This window comes from Anolis sagrei, chromosome 3, assembly GCF_037176765.1.
Source record: "Anolis sagrei isolate rAnoSag1 chromosome 3, rAnoSag1.mat, whole genome shotgun sequence".
Taxonomy (NCBI): domain Eukaryota; kingdom Metazoa; phylum Chordata; class Lepidosauria; order Squamata; family Dactyloidae; genus Anolis; species Anolis sagrei.
Genome location: NC_090023.1, coordinates 222,937,460 through 222,955,655, shown reverse-complemented (window position 1 = coordinate 222,955,655; position 18,196 = coordinate 222,937,460). Strand labels below are relative to the sequence as shown.

The following is an 18,196-nucleotide window of genomic DNA, read 5'->3' as shown; positions in this document are numbered from 1 at the left end:
TTCATATGTTCATAATTCTATTTACATTTTATTTTTATCTGCTATCGTGTGGGAGTTTGAAAGCTTAGACCTTCAAACATGATTACAGTATTGATTTTTTAAATACATCAGTTCTCATTCTTGGAAATATCTTACCTCACTTGTCTGAACAACCTATAGCCACCCCAGGAATTTGAATAATTGGAAGTTTTGTTAACGGCAAGACTATTAATTGCATAGTTTAGCGGGAAATATTAGTTTCCATTGCAAAGGGTTGCTTCCAAACACCCACTTATATTATTATGGCTTTCTGTGAATGTTGTATGCCAGCTACAACCATGCAAAGAGCTGATTACGCCTGTGGCTTCTTATCACACAGTAATGTGAACCTTATTGTGCTTCCACAGCTGCTGGTGATAGGAATTGTTTAGACAAAGTAACACATGGCTGGATTCTGTAGCTATATGTGCTTACCGCACAGTGTGTTTTAACCCTCTGAATGCCACATTCATCTGAATCCAGGCTTGAGGAAACCTTCACAGGACCACTTTGTCCACTCTTGATATTCACATTTGTCTGTAACCTAGTGTATAGTCGTTTCGGCATGGATTTTGTCAAATTTAAATTCAGAAGCATTGGTTATGCAATCATACCAGCATGTGTTGATTTGACTGTTGAACTATGATTCTGGAGATCAGGATTCAAATCCCTGCTCAACCATGGAAGTTCACTGGGTGACTAGCACATGTCACACACTTTTTTCATCCCACTGGGTTTTGTAATTTGCTGAAAGGAACTTACATTTTTCTGCTGAGGAACTCTACTTCCCTGAACTATAGAGTTAAATTTGTTATGATTTAGTCCTCACACTGTCTTCTCAGGGTAACCTTAAGGGGTGTAATTCAACCACTCTACATTTCCAACAGCCAAGTGAAAGAACATAAATCTATACATTGTGTATATCCAGGACCATTTTTGTAGACATGCCAAAAGACAAGAAGGGAAATGTGTGTAGTTTGGGGTGTCATTAAGTCCACCTCCATTTTTCTTTCAGAAGTGCCTAACTGCCAGTCAACATATGTGAGAGGAGGAGGAGGAGGCTATTTCCCCAACAGCCATGATGGTAAGTTAGCTGTCAATTAGATACAAAGATGAAATTGTGCCTGTCTACATAAACTTGAAATAAAGTTGAGGAATGTGGATGTGGAGCTGGATGTGATTATCCCAATAGCAAGTGGGTGAGGGAATGTTCTCTCTGAAAACCACTTGAAAGCGCTGGTTATGTTCAGTCTGGGGAAGAGAAGGTTACGAAGAGACATTATCTCAGTCTTCACATTTCTAAAGCCAGAAGATGGAGCAGATAGAGTGTCTTGGGCTCCAGAGGACACAATTAGAACCAATGGGTGAAAGTTGCAATGCAGCTCTATTTCCTTCACATATTAGGAGAAATCTCTTAATGGCCAAAACCCATCAGAAAGTAGTGTTTCTCTTTGGGTGGAAGTATTTGAGCAGAGTTTGGACTCTTGTCTTATGCTATTTATATATCGTACATTGAGCAGGGTGTTGCTGGACTAAAGGATCTCTAAGAATCTTACAACTCTTTCCTTGCTATTTCTTGGCTTTCCACCCCCTTATTGGTTCAAATCACTGTTGAACTCAGATTTTAGACAAGGCACTATGTTTCAACCTCAGTTTCCCATCATGGAGATAATCACACAGATTGAGACCCACAATATTCCAGGTGTGGTCAGAATACTGTGTCCAGTTCTGTTCATCGAAACTGAAGGGAGATGTTGACAAGCTGGAATGTGTCCAGAAGAGGACAACTAAAATGATCAATGGTTGGGAGAACAATCTCGACGAGGAGTGGCTTAAAGAGCTGGGCATGTTTAGTCTGCAGAAGAGAGGGCTGAGAGGAGACATGATCGCCATGTATAAATATGTGAGGGGAAGTCATAGGGAGGAGGGAGCAAGCTTGTTTTCTGCTGCCCTGGAGACTAGCAGAACAATGGATTCAAACTACAGGAAAGGAGATTCCACCTGAACCAATTGTGAACATGATGAAGAACTTCCTCACTATTAGAGCTGTTCAGCAGTGGAACTCTCTGTGGTGTGGTGGAGGCTCCTTCTTTGAAGGTTTTTAAACAGAGGTGGGATGGGTATCTGTCAGGAGTGCTTTGAATGCAATTTCCCTGCTTTCTGTCAAGGGTTTGGACTGGATGGCCCCATGACGTCTCTTCAAACTCTATGATTCTATGAATACCAATTGTGACCTACTTTGAGTTTGGACAAACTAACTTGGGGGCAAAATATCTGACTATCTGGAAATTATAACACACACACACACACACACTCCCAAAAGTAACTTTTCTAAGATCTGGTCCAGTAAGTAAATTGATGAATTGAATGCCGACTCTGCTTAAATACTCCTTCCAACGAAAGGAAAATTGGCAATTGCAGAGACTGAAGCTGGACCTACACTGCCCTATACACCAGAATCTGATCCCAGATTATCTTCTTATCCCAGGTAGCAGTGTAGACTCATACAATCCAGTTCAAGGCAGATAATCCGGGATCAGATCCTGGGATATAGGGCAGTGTTGCCCTTTTAATAATGCTGTTAATTATGTTTTTACACCTCATATTAACTCAACCAGGGAACCCTGATTATTATGGAGGGACTGTTTTGTTTTGCAATGTCCTACTCATCATACAGCAAATTGCCCTGGTCTTCTTGCTGGAGTACATGGAAATTGACCATGCTCTTTGAGAGCCCATCAGAAATTCTCTCTCATCCTTGTCACCGGATTCTTTTTCTAGAAACAGATATGACTGCTTCCATTTTACCCACAGAGTGGTTTCTTCTCTCCTGCCTCCTTCTTAAGCACATTAAGTGGCAGTGCCAGCTGCCATGGTGACAGGAGTTGCTATAAAAGTCTGACTGCAGTAGAAGATGTTTTGAGCAAGCCGTTTCTCTCACAAAAATGTGTACCGAGCAGTCTGGACGCTGGTGGTTAGTTGATCTAGGTGCAGTGCCCAAGAAGCAATGTCTGGATAGAGTAGGAACAAAATGCTGCCCAGAACAACTAACTACTCCCAGTCCATGCTTCAGCCTGACAGTCTTAATGGCATAATTCTAGACTGGCAAAGGCAGTGCAGGTGAAATTTAACTGAGCAATTGCCATACAAGAAGTCTCTTTGATTTGCTGCTGCTCGGTATGCAAAAGTTTTTAATTGTCATTTGCAAAATGACACTTCTTTGTAAAACCAGCCTGGTGGGAACCTATTGTCTGGACAAGTCCCGGGACTCAGCAGCCAACATATTTGCTAATGAGCCTTTCATGGCCTTACCTGTACACTTTAATCACTGACTGAATCCCTGACATTGCTGCCAAGAGGCACAAAAGGAAATGAACAGCCTAACAGAGAGTGTGTGTATGTGTGTGTACCAGTAACCTGGTAGCTTGGGGACTCTTGAGTTTAACTCCAAAAAAGTAACTTTTACAAGCTCTGAAAGTAAACAAGCACAATTTGTGAGCTAATGGACGTGCCTTCTCCCTTAACTAGGGTTCTCCTATGAGAAGGATGCCCGATTGTACTTTGATGATACATGTGTCGTTCCAGAGAGAATGGAAGGTAAGCTGCCTCCCTCCCTCTTCTCCTTCTCAGTCTGTTTGGTGCATGTGATAGGGCGTGGTGGCTGGGGAGATTTCAGTGAGCTATGTCAGAAAATGGATTAGCCAAAAAGCAGCTCTCCCATCTGTTTCATCAAGGTCAGCCTTGTTTGAGCCGCATTCAGTGAAAAAATTCTCTGAATCGGTCTGAGCTTCAGTCATGTAGCTCTTAGGAATTGGATGGCCAAACGTATGAAGCGAGTTCTGTGAAGCCAATGCATAGTAGTAACTTTCAAATTCAGTAATTCCTTCACACATTTCTCTATGAGGGGAGTACAGCTTGGAAAAGTTACTATTTAGACACTACTTCCCAGAATCTCTCAGCTATATGGCCACTGATTGCATTGACTAGAGCATTGGTTCTCAACCTGTGAGTCCCCAGATGTTTTGGCCTACAACTCCCCGAAATCCCAGTTTACCAACTGTTAGGATTTCTGGGAGTTGAAGGCCAAAACATCTGCAGGCTGAGAACCACAGGACTGGAGGCTTCTGGGTTTCAAAAAAGTAACTTCTGAGTTCAGGAGGGGTGGTGCAAAAATATGCTTTTTAAAAATGTCAGTTCTAACTAGTGTTTGTTGGTGTAAACAGGCAAAGTGAAGCAAGAACCCACAGTGTACCGTGAAGGGCCTCCTTACCAAAGACGAGGGTCACTCCAGCTGTGGCAGTTTCTTGTCACACTCCTTGATGACCCAGCCAATGCTCACTTTATTGCTTGGACCGGCAGGGGAATGGAATTCAAGCTGATTGAGCCAGAAGAGGTAAGAATCTAAGAATCCCATCCCTATTATGGTTGTATTTTTGACTTTCCACTGATCAAACAAGCCTTAGTTCAAATTGTTGTGTGGCTGGAAGGAAGCCCAAGAAAGCAGCGTTGCCCAGCTTGGTTCCCACCAGATGTGTGGGATTACAACCCCTATTATCCATTCGTGGTGCTGTCTGAAGGTGAAGGGACATATAGTCCAATACATCTGAAAGACATCAATCTGGGAAACACAGTACTGAACATCTGTAGAAAGGGAAAGGGGCAAAAGTATGATAGCTGGGACCCTACGAACCTTATGCTAGTTGCACAATGCGTGTCAGAATTAATGAAGGGAAGTCCGCTTGAACTGTTCCCAGCTGCTGGAGCTGCTTTCTTTGAAGGGTGGAAAGTGTGCTGGCAGCCAGGAAAGGTTTTTATAAGGCCCTACTGTGAACAGAGTGGCAGGAACCACATTCCCCCCCCCCTTCCCCTCTTCTTCTGCTTTCCCCCAACCACTTTCTAACAGTGGAGGAGCCGGGGCTCTGGGAGGGCAGGACATGTGAGCCGTAGACCCCCTCCTCCCCCCTCCTTTGCAGCTGCGTCTCTCACTCGCTGTGTAGTCTCACGCACATCTTCCCTCTATGAAATCTGACTTGCGGTGCACAACCAGCATAGGGTCCCAGCTATCATATTTTTGCCAGAAAAGGATACAACATTTGAAGTTGAAAGCAATACTCTAAAATTGCTTTCAGTCAAAGAGCTCTCCTCTGTATTGATAAGAGAAAATATGGTATATTATACTAGCTGACATGAAATATTGTTGATGCTTTTATACTTGATAAAAGGCAGAATAACATTACTCTGTTTGTTGTTGTGGTTGTGGCTCTGGTTAATGTGATTTGGATGGCTTTGTCCATGGCACATGCTATCCACCAAGCTATTGACAGTTTCTGCCTTAATGGTGAAATACTTTGGGATTGTACCAGACATTTCAGATATGTCATCATTGGTTTTATAATTTAAGCGTTCCTCCATAGTACTGGAACATCAAATAGCATTGTGGTCTCATTAGGCGCATGTGTGTCAAGCAAGGCACTCTCAAGAATCTTTCATATGCCTGTTTATTGGGAATGTGACTATCATTGATTAAAACTGATAAGCCCAAAGAGGCATAACAGATGTTGATACAAGGTGATTCTCCAAAGATACAAGGAGCATCTAACTCAGCATTCTGTTGACATAAATGCCATCCAGTTGCTCTTGGGAAGCCACAAGCAGAACACAGCATAATAACACAAGTGCTACACAGCAATTGATTTATAGAGGCACACTGCTACTGGAGGGGTACTATGTGTCCATCATGACTCATAGCCACTGATTCCCCATGAATAACAAAGATGTGCTACCTACTACCTACCTACGTTAGCTGTCTTTAGGAAGAGCCTGAAGACCTGGCTGTTCCAGTGTGCCTTCCCAGAATAGGAAACTCCTGGCTTCAAGTCCCAAACGCACTTTGTTAGATATTCAGGATTATCTGCACATTGCACCTACCACCAAATACCTCTACATATTACCTGTCAGGTTCAGCACTTTTAATTTTTGTCCATTACCTTTGGCCCGGCCCCTAGCTTTTTAATTGCGTCACGGTGTCATTGTTTTACTGCTTTATTGTTTTGCTTGATGTTTTATTATTTGCTTATGAGTTTTACTGTGTATTGTATGTTGTTGTTGTCGGTGGCCTCGGCCTTTGTAAGCCTCATTGAGTCCTTCGGGAGATTTTGCGGGGTATAAATAAAGATAATAATAATAATAATACTTATAGAATCCCCTGTGGTACGTAACTTCACCATTTGCCCAACAAGACCGCTGTTGTCAAAGCTTGCTGTAATTTGCTAAATCTGTTTGGTCTGTTACTGAAAAAAGGCTCCACTTTTTAAATGAACCACATGATGCTTACAAAGTCCATGACTTGTGCAAGGATAATTATTGTGACAGTAGATCAGTTTCCACTGAATCCTAGTTATCAACAGAAATGCAGATAACAAATGACACGTCTTGTTATGAATGGTGTTCAGGGTGGCAGCAACAGGCAGAGCAGCATAAATAAACCCATTTTTGGCATTGTGTAAATCTGTTGATTGAATCTTCTCCAGTCCACATTAAGGTCAGATGGAGAAAACCGCAGAGCAGATGTCAGAAGGCCCAGCGTCCACAATTCTTACTGAATATATTGAGCACAAATGTGCTTGGTTTGGCTGTTGATGCATCTGATTGTTTGCCAGCAATGACTCTCTGTCTTAATTGGTTAGATTGCCTTTCAGTCTTTAGATTATCTTCTTGAGCTATTGTAATTGCATAATCTTATTAAAGATAAAATGCAATTGGACTAGATACAAGGCATTTTACACACTGTTTCTGGGTTCTATGACCATGGTGATAGAATGCATCTTTGAATTGATTGAGAGCAGCATTATTAGATTTCAGACGCGAACAGAAAATCATGTTTAGTTGTACTGATTCTTGTGTTCACTTTGCTGAATTGCTATATTTGCTACATACGCTGCTGTCCTGTCTTTCCTTCTGTGAACTCAGTGTAGTGTATATATTAGTGGTTCTCAACTTGTGGGTCCCCAGATGTTTTGGCCTTCAACTCGCAGAAATCCTAACAGCTGGTAAACCGGCTGGGATTTCTGAGAGTTGTAGGCCAAAACACTTGGAGACTCACAGGTTGAGAACTGCTGGTATATATGAATCTCTTTCTTAGTGAATTAGGTCAGGCTAAGAAAAAAATGTTTGGCTCAGATCTTCCAATAACTTCCATGACTCAGCTGGGGTCATAGCATGGATCTCTCAAGTCCCAATCCTGAATCCAAACCATTACACCACAATGGGTCTCCAGTGACTTTGTTTTATAAGCAGGTGTTTAGCATGTTGAGCTTCATCAGCAGGTTTTGTGCATATGTGCTCTAAAGTTATGTATCTTACTTCCTGGAGAGATCAGATCGGCCCCCTCACTCTTGTTCTTCAGAAGGATGGTAAAAACTTGGCTGTGGGACCAAGTTTTCGGGACAGTGCAATAAAGCAGTGTTAAGAAACTTTACCAGGCCAATTAGATTTGATGCAGATTACCAAGACAGCTTTAACAGTCTATTTTAATATTGAGATAAATGGTTTTAATGTTATGTTTTGTCCTGGCATTGAATGTTTGCCGTATATATGCTGTGCTCCGCCCTGAGACTCCTCCGGGGTGAGAAGGGCGGAATATAAATGTTTAAAATTAATAAATAATATCTCCCCACCCTACAGCCAGAGGAAGACAGACTCTGAAAAGAAGATCTGAAGGTTTTCTGTAAACCTTGGAGCTACAAAGTAAGGGCAAGTTGAACCCTAGGATTATTTGGTTGTATGCCCTTTCTAGGAATCAATTTCCCATCCAAAGCTGGAATGGGAGGTGCAGCCAAAGCTTTGCCAATACAGTTGATGGGTGTGATCTGTGGTCAGCGTACCTACTGAAGCAATGGCAAGATATTTTCCTCCAACCCTGTGCTTCATTTCAGAGGTGGAGCCCAATGCCAGATACATCTTTGGGATAAAGGGAGGGTTTCAGAAAGAACAAATTTTTGGCTAGGAAAGCCAAATTTGTTTACTGATTGTTTTGGCATGGGCTAATACATCTATTTGATTTGCTTTATGTGTGTGGATATATTCACACTCAACTATTTTACTGAAAGTAAAAAATAAAAGCTATCACTCATCAAAGGGTCATTTTAGCCATCCAGCCCTTGGTTGAATCTTAATTCACTTTTTAGAGCTAGCTGAATGGGTCTTTAAGTCATTTTTGTATGCTCATATTACATTAATTTAGGTTTCTTTTTTAAATGTTGCCATTTAATTGTTGTGACTCACCCCCAAATCAAATGTTATGTTGGAGCAAAATATCAATTCACAGGGAAAAACCACATTCTGTCCCTTTGCATAGTTTCTATATAATGGCAGAAGTTCAAGTAGCTTTTTTGTTGGTAATGCTCATGGTGCTGGTGGCAAGGAGGTTTATACATCAACACTGGAAGTCTTGCCAATATCCTGCAATTGAACGGGTAGCTGCATAGCAGGGACTTGGTATGCTATAAAAAGTCTTATGTAGGAGACTCATGAAACCATAGACTTGTAATTATTAGATTAGGGCTGATGGCATTTTTCCAGTTTCCACAGAATTTTTTTTAATTTATCTTTAGGGTGGAAGTGAAAGATCCCTCTAGAAATCAGTGAAGAAATCCAGACTTAACATAGCTTTGGTTGGATACAAATGCATCCATCCAAAAACAACACAAAATACCAAACATCTAATTCCTCTCTCATTTTGGGTGAAAATAATCTTTTGGAAAGGAGGATTGGATGTTTTACAATGGGCTATGGCTTCATGTCTGAAGCATGAGACCTCTCTATGCAATTGAGTACTGAAAGCACTGCCAAAATTATCTTTAAATGCTTAGGGCAGCATTACTCAACCTGGGGATCAGGACCCCTGGGGGGTAACCCGAGGGTGTGTGGGGTTCTTTGTGGAAAGTTTGGCCTAATTATGTTGTTGGTGGGGTTCAGAATTCTGTTTGATTGTAGGTGAATTATAAATCCCAGCAACTACAACGCCCAAATGTCAAGTCTATTTTCTCCAAACTCCACCAGTGTTTGCATTTGGGCATATTGAGTATTTGTACCAGGTTTGGTCCAGATCCATCATTGTTTGTGTTCAAAGTGCTCTTTGGATGTAGGTAAACTACAACTCCAAAACACCCACCAAACTCTTCCAGGGTTTTTTTTGTTGTTGTTCATGGGAGTTCTGTGTGCCAAGTTTGGTTTAATTCCATCATTGGTGGAGTTCAGAATGCTCTTTGATTGAAGGTTAAGTATAAATTGCAGCAACTACAACTCCCAAATGACAAAATCAACCCCTCCTCCAAACCCCACCAGTATTCACATTTGGCTGTATCGAGTATTTGTGCCAAATTTGGTCCAGCAAATGAAAATACATCCTGCATATCAGATATCCACATTACAATTCATAACAGTAGTAAAATTACAGTTGTGAAGTAGCAACAAAAATAATGTTATGGTTGGGGGTCACTACAACATGAGGAACTATATTAGGAAGGAAGAGAACCACTGGTTTAGGGAAACAAGAAAAGCAAAGTATGTATGTGCAATGAAATAAGACCTTGTGAAGAAACAACAGGTTTGCTTCTCTTTGCTGATATCTCCTCATTCCCTTCTGGAGATCTTTTGCTGGTGCCCATTTTAGAAAGTATTGATGAGATGAAATTGTGAGTTTTAGAATATGAACAATATAAAAAGGTATTAGTGTGTGCAAATGACAAAGATCCTAGTGACATTCTGTTTCTTGCTTCCAGCCCCCAACCCAGTTAATTCTTAGGCACAGACTTTCCATAACAGACTCCAAATTAGTAGGTAGGAATTATGTTCTCCTTTTCTCAAAACTGGAGGTGTGAGAAATCTGCCTCTAAAAATACATGAAAAGACGATAAAATGAGCCGTGAAAATGTCAGTTGTGTTACATTAGGTAAACTATGTTTTAACAATGGGAAAAATGGGAAAACCCGAATACCTCCAAAATATATGCAATAAATTTAGAGCTATATCAAAGTCTATTGTTAGTGTGCTTTTTCTGTTTTGTTTTGTGTAATTTTTTCATTCTAATGAAGTCCTGATAAAAGTCTGGTTCATTCATCAATTTGGAATAATATAGCGAGAGTAGCAGGCAAAAAGAGGAAATCTGTTTCTTTGTGAGTGAATGATGATGAGTCGGCAATTTTATAAAAATGATTGTGTAAAATTCTGCAGTTTTGGAGCAATTATAATAATTATTTTATTTATTGTTCGTAAATACGGTCCATTTTTTTGCTAGTCACTCCAAATAACAAGCATTGTTTATCTTTCCTTTTCAATGTTCTGTGAAACTTTTTTTCTTACTAAAATATTGTGTTTCCCAATAATAAGACTAGTTTAACATCCTCGTGCATCTTAAAATATTTGCATTTTGTTGCTTCCCTTTTGGCAGTGTTCATTGTGTATTATTGCCATGGTAGGGTTATATCATATTGTGCCAGTTCAACTATTTTTATTGATAGAAATTCATAAATCTGGCCTATTTGCCCAGAGCAGTCCCAATTCATCTTCTGTTGACCCATTTTTTTCAGCTCATTGTCAGCTAATTTCCCTTTCATCCTCCCACTTTCCCCTTTATCTTCAACTTATTTCATTGCTGCAAACTGAGTTTGCAAACAAAGTGCACTCAAATCAGCAGGAGAAAGGTCCGGAGGGAGGTAGTGCAGGTATCTATAAAGCTCTATACATTTCGAGTTCAATCTATCTTCGAGACCGCATCTCCTGCTACAAACCGGTATGGGCATTAAGATCTGCTGAGGAGGCCTTCCTTCGGTCCCACCACCATCTCAAACATGGTTGGTGGGGACAAGGGCCTTCTCAGTGGTGGCTCCCCGGCTCTGGAATACCCTCCCTAAAGAAATTAGATTAGCCCCCTCTCTTCAGGCCTTCCAGGTGAATCTAAAAACATGGCTTTTCAGACAGGCCTTTGATCCTGAGTAATCCATAGCCAATGTGATGAATCATTGATAGTACTGGCTTGAACTCTGATTGATTGTTATGACAGATAGTGACCCGCGGGTTCCACTGCATTTTAGGAATTTTCTGACTTTATCAATGAGATTTTTATGCACTGTTGATTATACTTACGTCATTATATTTATACTTAAATATTGCTGTCTGCATGTGGCACTTGGAGTGCTTCTGTGAGCCGCCCCGACTCCATTTGGGGAGATGGTGGTGGGGTACAAATAAAGATGATTATTGACCCCATTCTGATGTTCTTTGGTTGCACATAATTGTTTTCACCTGTGAAATAATGGGGGTGTGTGCAGTTGTTAGCTTTCAAGCTGATGTTTTAGGGGTCGCTTTCTTGTGCCTCCAGTTTAGTTCTTGGGCATCCCTTTATTATCCCCACACACGTTGCTTTTATTTTCCCCATTAAGTGTCAGATGTTTGGTTGTGTCTAAGAAAAGATTTTCTGCTAATTTCTACTGTCGCTGTAGGCTTTCCTCTGTTGTCGCCTTGTGGAGACACTGAGTTTGTAAATAAACCCCTGAAATTACCAAGAGGGATTTTGTGGTGCACTTGGTTGTGTGGAATGATGCAGAGGAGGAAGCTGCTTGACTAATAATTGAAACCAGCTGCACAGCCTTGCAGTGCAGGGCGGGTAATTATCCATAATATACAGTACACTCTGCGTGGATATTGTGGTTTTTCAAACAACAGTTTGGCAGTCGAAGGTCTTTGGTCATCTGCTGTTTCACTTCCACCCCATTACGAAAATGGCATCTGCTTTGATTTGGAAATGCTTTAACCCTGAAACTGTGCTGCCTGCCTAGGATTTTTCCCTGATGAAAGGACCAAGGAAGCATCAGTGGAAAACAAAGCAAGACCTTGCTGCTGTTTGAGGGGAATGGATTTTCATTGGAAATTCCACATCTTCCACTTCTGCCCCAAAGGAGCAGGCTCTTTGAGAAGGCTGAAGGGCCACTGATAATGATGGCTCTTGCTTTCTGGCAGCGTTGGCCAGTAAGAGGATGAGAAGCGTTTTGAAGCACCTCGTGGTTTTCTTTGCCAGGCTGTACGCAGCAATAAAGAGGAAGCTCTGGCGGAGTTTGAATCAGAATCAAAGCCAGGCTGCTGTGAGGTGATTATGTAACAGTCACCTGCAGAGCCACTTGGAATCCATGCATTGGCAATGCGCTCTTGGCTATTTGCCTGCTGCTACATACATATGGAAGGGGGGCTTGCGTCTGAACATGCAAAATGCAACCGAACATGCTTCCGCCCTGGAGCCACTTATGGGAGGATTAATTCCATAAGCTATTGAGAAGCCTATTGCAATGCATTAACTTAAAAATAGAGAAGGAGGAGCAACGTAGCAGGATTTCGTGCTCTCTTTCCTCCTTTGACACCATAGTAATTGGTACATGGTTGAATCTATTCAATACTGTTACGGCAGGCTGGGAGGACATTTATTCTTGGGATATGAGAACAAAGAAGTAAGGTTTGTAATGGAGGAACAGGAAAATGGGTGTAAAGGGGACCTAGGTAACATCTCTGTTGTAACTTTTACTTTAATCAGACAGACAGGAAATGAGCAAAGGGGTGTACAGTGGATGGGTGATACACCTATTGCTGTGTGCAGGAGCTAGAGTAATGCAAGGTGCTGAATAAATACATTTTCTTTTCCTGATGATAAGCTATTTGCTTCATCTATGCATTTCACTTCCTCCTTGTGTCTTTGCTCTGATGGAAAAACTAGTCCAACTGGTGCATTGCATTAATGTAGTTATCTGTTTAGTTGCTGAGGCCGTTGGAAACACCCCCATGTATTTGGCTCAGGCTTATGTTCTGGGCCTTTGCAATGCCTCAGGTGGGTGCTGGCTGCCTCAGTGCACTTAGTGCTAGGAAATCCCATTAATCTTCTCTGAGTGCCTGGCTGATTGTCCATTCCAAAAAGCCCCAGGGAAACAGTAGGTTGGTTGGCAACAGGCTTATGTCATCAGATCCTCCTCCCAAAGAAAAAATGAATAATCTGCTCTGCACAATTGCTTATGAATTGTATTAGAATTGATTCAGGGCTCTTGCACACTTGTATCTCCATTAGGATTCCTGATAATGTCTTTCTAGCCATGGTTTACATGGCAGTCAAGAAGAGTAACGTGCTAATAGTCTGTGGGTCTCAACTTGTGGGTCCCTGGGTGTTTTGGCCTACAATTCCCAGAAATCCCAGCCAGTTTACCAGCTGTTAGGATTTCTGGGTGTTGAAGGCCATGCATCTAAGGACCCACAGGTTGGAAACCACTGCTCTAGATGCTGTTGAACCCCAACTGCCATTATCTCCAAACACTGCAGTGCTGATTGCGAGCTGAGGTTCAACATAGCTGGAGGACAAAGATTCCCCATTGCAGCCATTGAGCTGTTAAATCCATACTGTGGCTGAGATCTTTGATCGGCTCAGCATTGTATAATGATCTGCCTCTTCTCTCCCTGCGTCTAAACACAGCCTACTTTCCTCTTTTGACATGTTGGCCCCATGGCCATTTTGTGGCTAGAGAAGGAAGTAGGGCAGTCTGCCAACATCAGGCTATGTTTGTGAAACAGATGACCTCCCACAGATCTGCCTTCTTTTTTCCTTAATTTTCCAAGAAGAGTACAATTATCAATGATATGAATGCTAAACATTGCAAGATTACATATGTGCTGACCTAAGTAATTTATTACAAAACAACTTATTTGGACAACCATGTGATACTAAGGTGGAGCAGAATACAGTTATGTAGAAAATGGGTTTGGATTCCCAATCCAATAAAACTTGTCATGTTTATGTGCTCAAGGATATGGTCCCATGAGCATCAGGTTAAACTCCCAGATCCTACAACACACATTAAAATTTATTTTCCAGAGCTAATGCATTCAGTTCTTTACATTAATATGTTCATACATTAATATGTTCAACATCTATGAAGAACTTAAAATTTCTTGGCCAATACGACTAGAGGTTAACAGAGCAGTCTTTCAACAAAATCTGATATGCTCCGCTGTTAGGGATACTGGAGGAGTCTGCATATTAGAATACAGAATAGTTAGTCTCTTAGAATGTGTCACTACTATTAGTACTCCATGCAAACTTAGCAGAAGAATGCAGCTTGTTTGAGTGCTTTGGGAATCCCAATGCCCTATCTGATTCTTCCCGCAAGTGGCTGAGTTAGCCAAATAGATTCTGCAAAATAACTGAAACCTTGAAAGTCTGGAAACGTTTGCCTTACCACTATTGGCATTTCTGTTCCCCATCTGAGAATCTTGATTACAAAAGTTTAACACTTCTCAGTCATGCCAGAAAGTAGACAAGCTTCATAGTTCCATTTTTCACTTTCTTAGGTTGCTCGTCGGTGGGGAATCCAGAAGAATCGGCCAGCTATGAACTATGATAAGCTCAGTCGGTCTCTTCGCTACTACTATGAAAAAGGCATCATGCAGAAGGTAACACTTTGCTCTGAATATTTCTACTAGGCAATAATAGTGTGGCTTTAAAGCAGGGGTGGGAGATTTCTAAAGACTAAGACCCACATACGCATATACATGGAAAAATTGTACCATTCCACAAGCAATTGGCTGTTGGTTTATACAGGTCAGCGGGGGGTGGAGGACAATTGGAAGTCAATGGTGTCCCTGGCATATTAGGAGGGAAAATACTTGTCTTCCACATCATGTATTTTGGTTTTCCTTTGCAATAAATTCATCCACCATCAATCAAACCATACACACACATCTGCCACTCCTTGTTTGTAATTGCTCATGTCAGAACAAGCAGAAAGTAAATTGGAATCTGCCATTAATGGAAGTAGGTCAACAAGTATAGTATTATGAATTTCCAATCATTTAACAAGAGCAAAACATACCTGCAGCAGAAAGGGAAGGATATGCTATGGCTGGTCGTGTACTAATCATGTCATGATCTCAACTTAAAAAAATGTAAGATCAGAATAATAATAATAATAATAATAATAATAACTTTATTTTTGTACCCCACCTCCATCTCCCCGAAGGGACTCAGGGCAGCTTACATGGGAACAAACCCGAGATTCAACATAGTTAAAATATAACACAACAAAATTCATAAAAACATTTCAGCGGTATGAAAACAATCACACATAATACAACAATCAAACATCTAACAACTATCAGTGGTCTGAATAGTGCACAGTTCTGAGCTCGGGTGGGCGGGCTGGTGCAAATTACTGAAAAGGACAGGGCTGATGGGTAAAGTACTGAAGGCAGATGACAAGATTAGAAACTGGGGGGAGGAGATAATGTAAAAAGAGCACTATGTGTCTAATTAGGGAATAGTGGTAATGTGCAAGATCTAATTTTGGATCAAACTGGGGCCAAAATTATTTGGGAAACTCTCTAGTTAAAAGCCCAGTGGAACAGCCACATTTTTAGTTCTTTACAGAAGGTGGACAGGATGAGAGAAGGAGAGAGTTCCAGAGCCGGGGGGGGGGGGGGGGGACGGGACCACCGAGAAAGTGCTTTCTCTCTCATCCCCACCAATGTGTTTGTGACGGGGGTGGGAGCAAGAGGAGGGCCTCCCCAGAAGATCTTAGAGATCGTGTAGATTTGTAGGGGAAGATGAGGTCATGAAGATAAGCAGGTCTCATTGACTTGGCCTTTGTGCAGTACGACGGGCCACTTTTCCATTTTTGTTTAGAATGCCTCATCTATTGTAACTGAAAGCATAGGGCAGAACTCATAGATTGCAGGAAGTCACTGGTTCTGTTGTCTTTATTTCCCTCCCTTGGTGTTTCTCCCCATCTTTCTTGTGTAGACCTGGGCTCTGTAGTAAACAACAAAGTAGATCCCATTAACCCCACACCAGCCAATGTCTACCATAGCTAATGAACTAATGTCTTCCTTTGCTTTCAGGTGGCTGGAGAACGGTATGTCTACAAGTTTGTTTGTGACCCTGATGCCCTCTTCTCCATGGCCTTCCCCGACAACCAGCGCCCATTCTTAAAAGCTGAACCTGACTGCCATGTGAATGAAGATGACACCTTACCTCTCACACACTTTGAAGATAACTCTGCATACCTCCTAGACCTGGATCACTGCAGCAACCTCCCCTATGCTGAGGGCTTTGCTTACTGACTGGCTGAGCAGCTGACACTACAGACTCCAGTTCCAACAATTAAGGGCAAATGGGTTTTGTAAAGAATTTTTGCTGTTCATAAAACTGCTCTTTGCAAATATTATCAGAAGAGACAGAAAAATAATAACTTCACGGCCCTCCCAACACGAAGACAATAACCTGGCTGGTCAGTAGGACCTCCAATTGCTGGTCGCTTCAGCTCCAACCACAAAGAATGATGGGAGTGTATGTTCCAGTGGGGTGTATTCTGGGCCCTGTTGCTAGGGGTATGTGTGCAATGCACATGCTTGCAAGACTTGAATAGACAGTATGTGATTAGCAAATTGTCAAGATAATACGCTATGTAACAATCACAATCTTTGTATCTACCTTGTATAATGGAAAAGGGCTTTGATTTGCAGAGGGCAAAAGGACCGACGCTGGTCAAGCCCTTTGGAACGGGTCATGGCTTAGCGTGGTGCTTCTGGCATGGCTGAATTAGCACAGCCCCTCTCAGTTCTCAGTGCACAGCTCTTCAGACAAGATAGCCTTTTTTCTGATTTGGTTTGATGTTTTGGTCTCTGATAAGCAACCCATGCTTAAAGGAAAGCACTTAAGCGCTAGATCTCAACACGCCCAGCTGTCCCTTGGCCACCCTCTCTGTTGCAAGGCTGTGCATGGATAGCTTGCTTTTAGGGAGGAAAGAGGGTTTGGCCAAACCTCTTTTTATGTTGTGGGGCGACCTTTGTAACTAGATTTTTCTAGGGTTTTGTATCTTAAGAAAATCCTGCCTTTTGGCAAAGCTTCTGCTTTTTTGCTTCCAGCAGTGCTGACACTAAGGGCACTCCAGCATGGGGTGGGAGAGAGGTTTCCTGCCCTTCATGCGTATATCTGCTTCAAACATTTCTACACTGGATCCTTCCCAGGACACTTTGTACAGTGTGTGCTGTATTGGGGGAGGCAAGGGTGCTCCTATGCAGTAGCAAACGCAAGTTGTTTTTTCTGTGACTGGGAACCATATGTATATAATACAAGACAACCCCAGCCACTGAACTTTCCCAAGGTAGCACAGTTCTGACTCGACGGCAGCCTTGCCTTGTTGTTGTTAAACTACCTTTCCTCATTGAGCTTATAAGCAAGAAAAGGATGCAAGATCTGTATGCAGAAATATTTTTAGCTTAATTTGTAAGTTGTGTTACACTTTCAAATGCTTCATGCAAGTTGGATATTTTAAGATTTTTTTAAAAAAGAAAAAAAGAATTTGAGTTTGTAAAAATTCAGAGAAAGGGGAAAGATCTACGTTGTTCGGTACATACAGATATATATATATATATATAACATCTCTGGGACCTTCAGAAAGTCCCCTTTTCTCCTTCCTATGAGCATTGTTGGCATGCACCTGTAATGTGCTTGGCCCAAATATGCATAACTTTCCCCATGGGCTCCATGTTTTGTTGTAAATGCTGTATAGGATTTCTTTTTCTGCTTTGATAACTTTGTTTGGGTTTTTGACTAACTTCACTTTTTTTTAAGTATGAAGATTAACTCTTTGTAGACGACTCAGCAACTCTCCCCAGAATGTATAAAGTGGCCTGTCACAAAGCACAGGGCAGCAGCGAACTCTGCTGCCACCCCTAATTTGCCCCAAGGCTTAATCAGACCGGTGGGGTTTGCCGTGTGGGTTTTTGTTGAATTTTGGAATGGGAAGTCTCTAGCGCAGAAGGGTTAATCTGAGGATTGATGTGAAATTACTATTGCCTGAGCAGGGCCATATAGTATATCTCCTGCAAAAGCTGCATTACATTTCTGTACTGTGTACAATAAAGGATTTTTTTGCTCTCTGTTCAGGCACTGCTTGTGGTAAATCTCATTTGCTCTTGTTTCCAAAATCATGTGATAAGGGAGTTTCACTTGGCTGTTCATTGAGCTCTGTATTTTGTATTCCTGCCCACTTCATCTTGTACTCGACTGCAGCCCCAGAAGAAACAAATTTCTCTGCAGCAATTGAATAGGTCAGCGTTTCTCAACCTGAGGGTCGGGACCCCTGGG

The 18,196-nt window shown here is 41.7% G+C and overlaps 1 protein-coding gene across 1 annotated transcript in view; it reads left to right on the top strand.

The window, feature by feature from the left end:
* Window positions 1–17,990, top strand: part of ETV5 (ETS variant transcription factor 5) — a 49,735-nt gene extending 31,745 nt beyond the window's left edge. The window contains exons 9-13 of the mRNA XM_060768027.2: window positions 1,034–1,102; window positions 3,547–3,615; window positions 4,242–4,411; window positions 14,401–14,502; window positions 15,946–17,990. Of these exons, the coding sequence (XP_060624010.2) occupies window positions 1,034–1,102; window positions 3,547–3,615; window positions 4,242–4,411; window positions 14,401–14,502; window positions 15,946–16,167 (632 nt within the window). The 3' untranslated portion in view covers window positions 16,168–17,990. The remainder of the gene's footprint in view (window positions 1–1,033; window positions 1,103–3,546; window positions 3,616–4,241; window positions 4,412–14,400; window positions 14,503–15,945) is intronic.
* The last annotated feature ends 206 nt before the right edge of the window (window positions 17,991–18,196 follow it).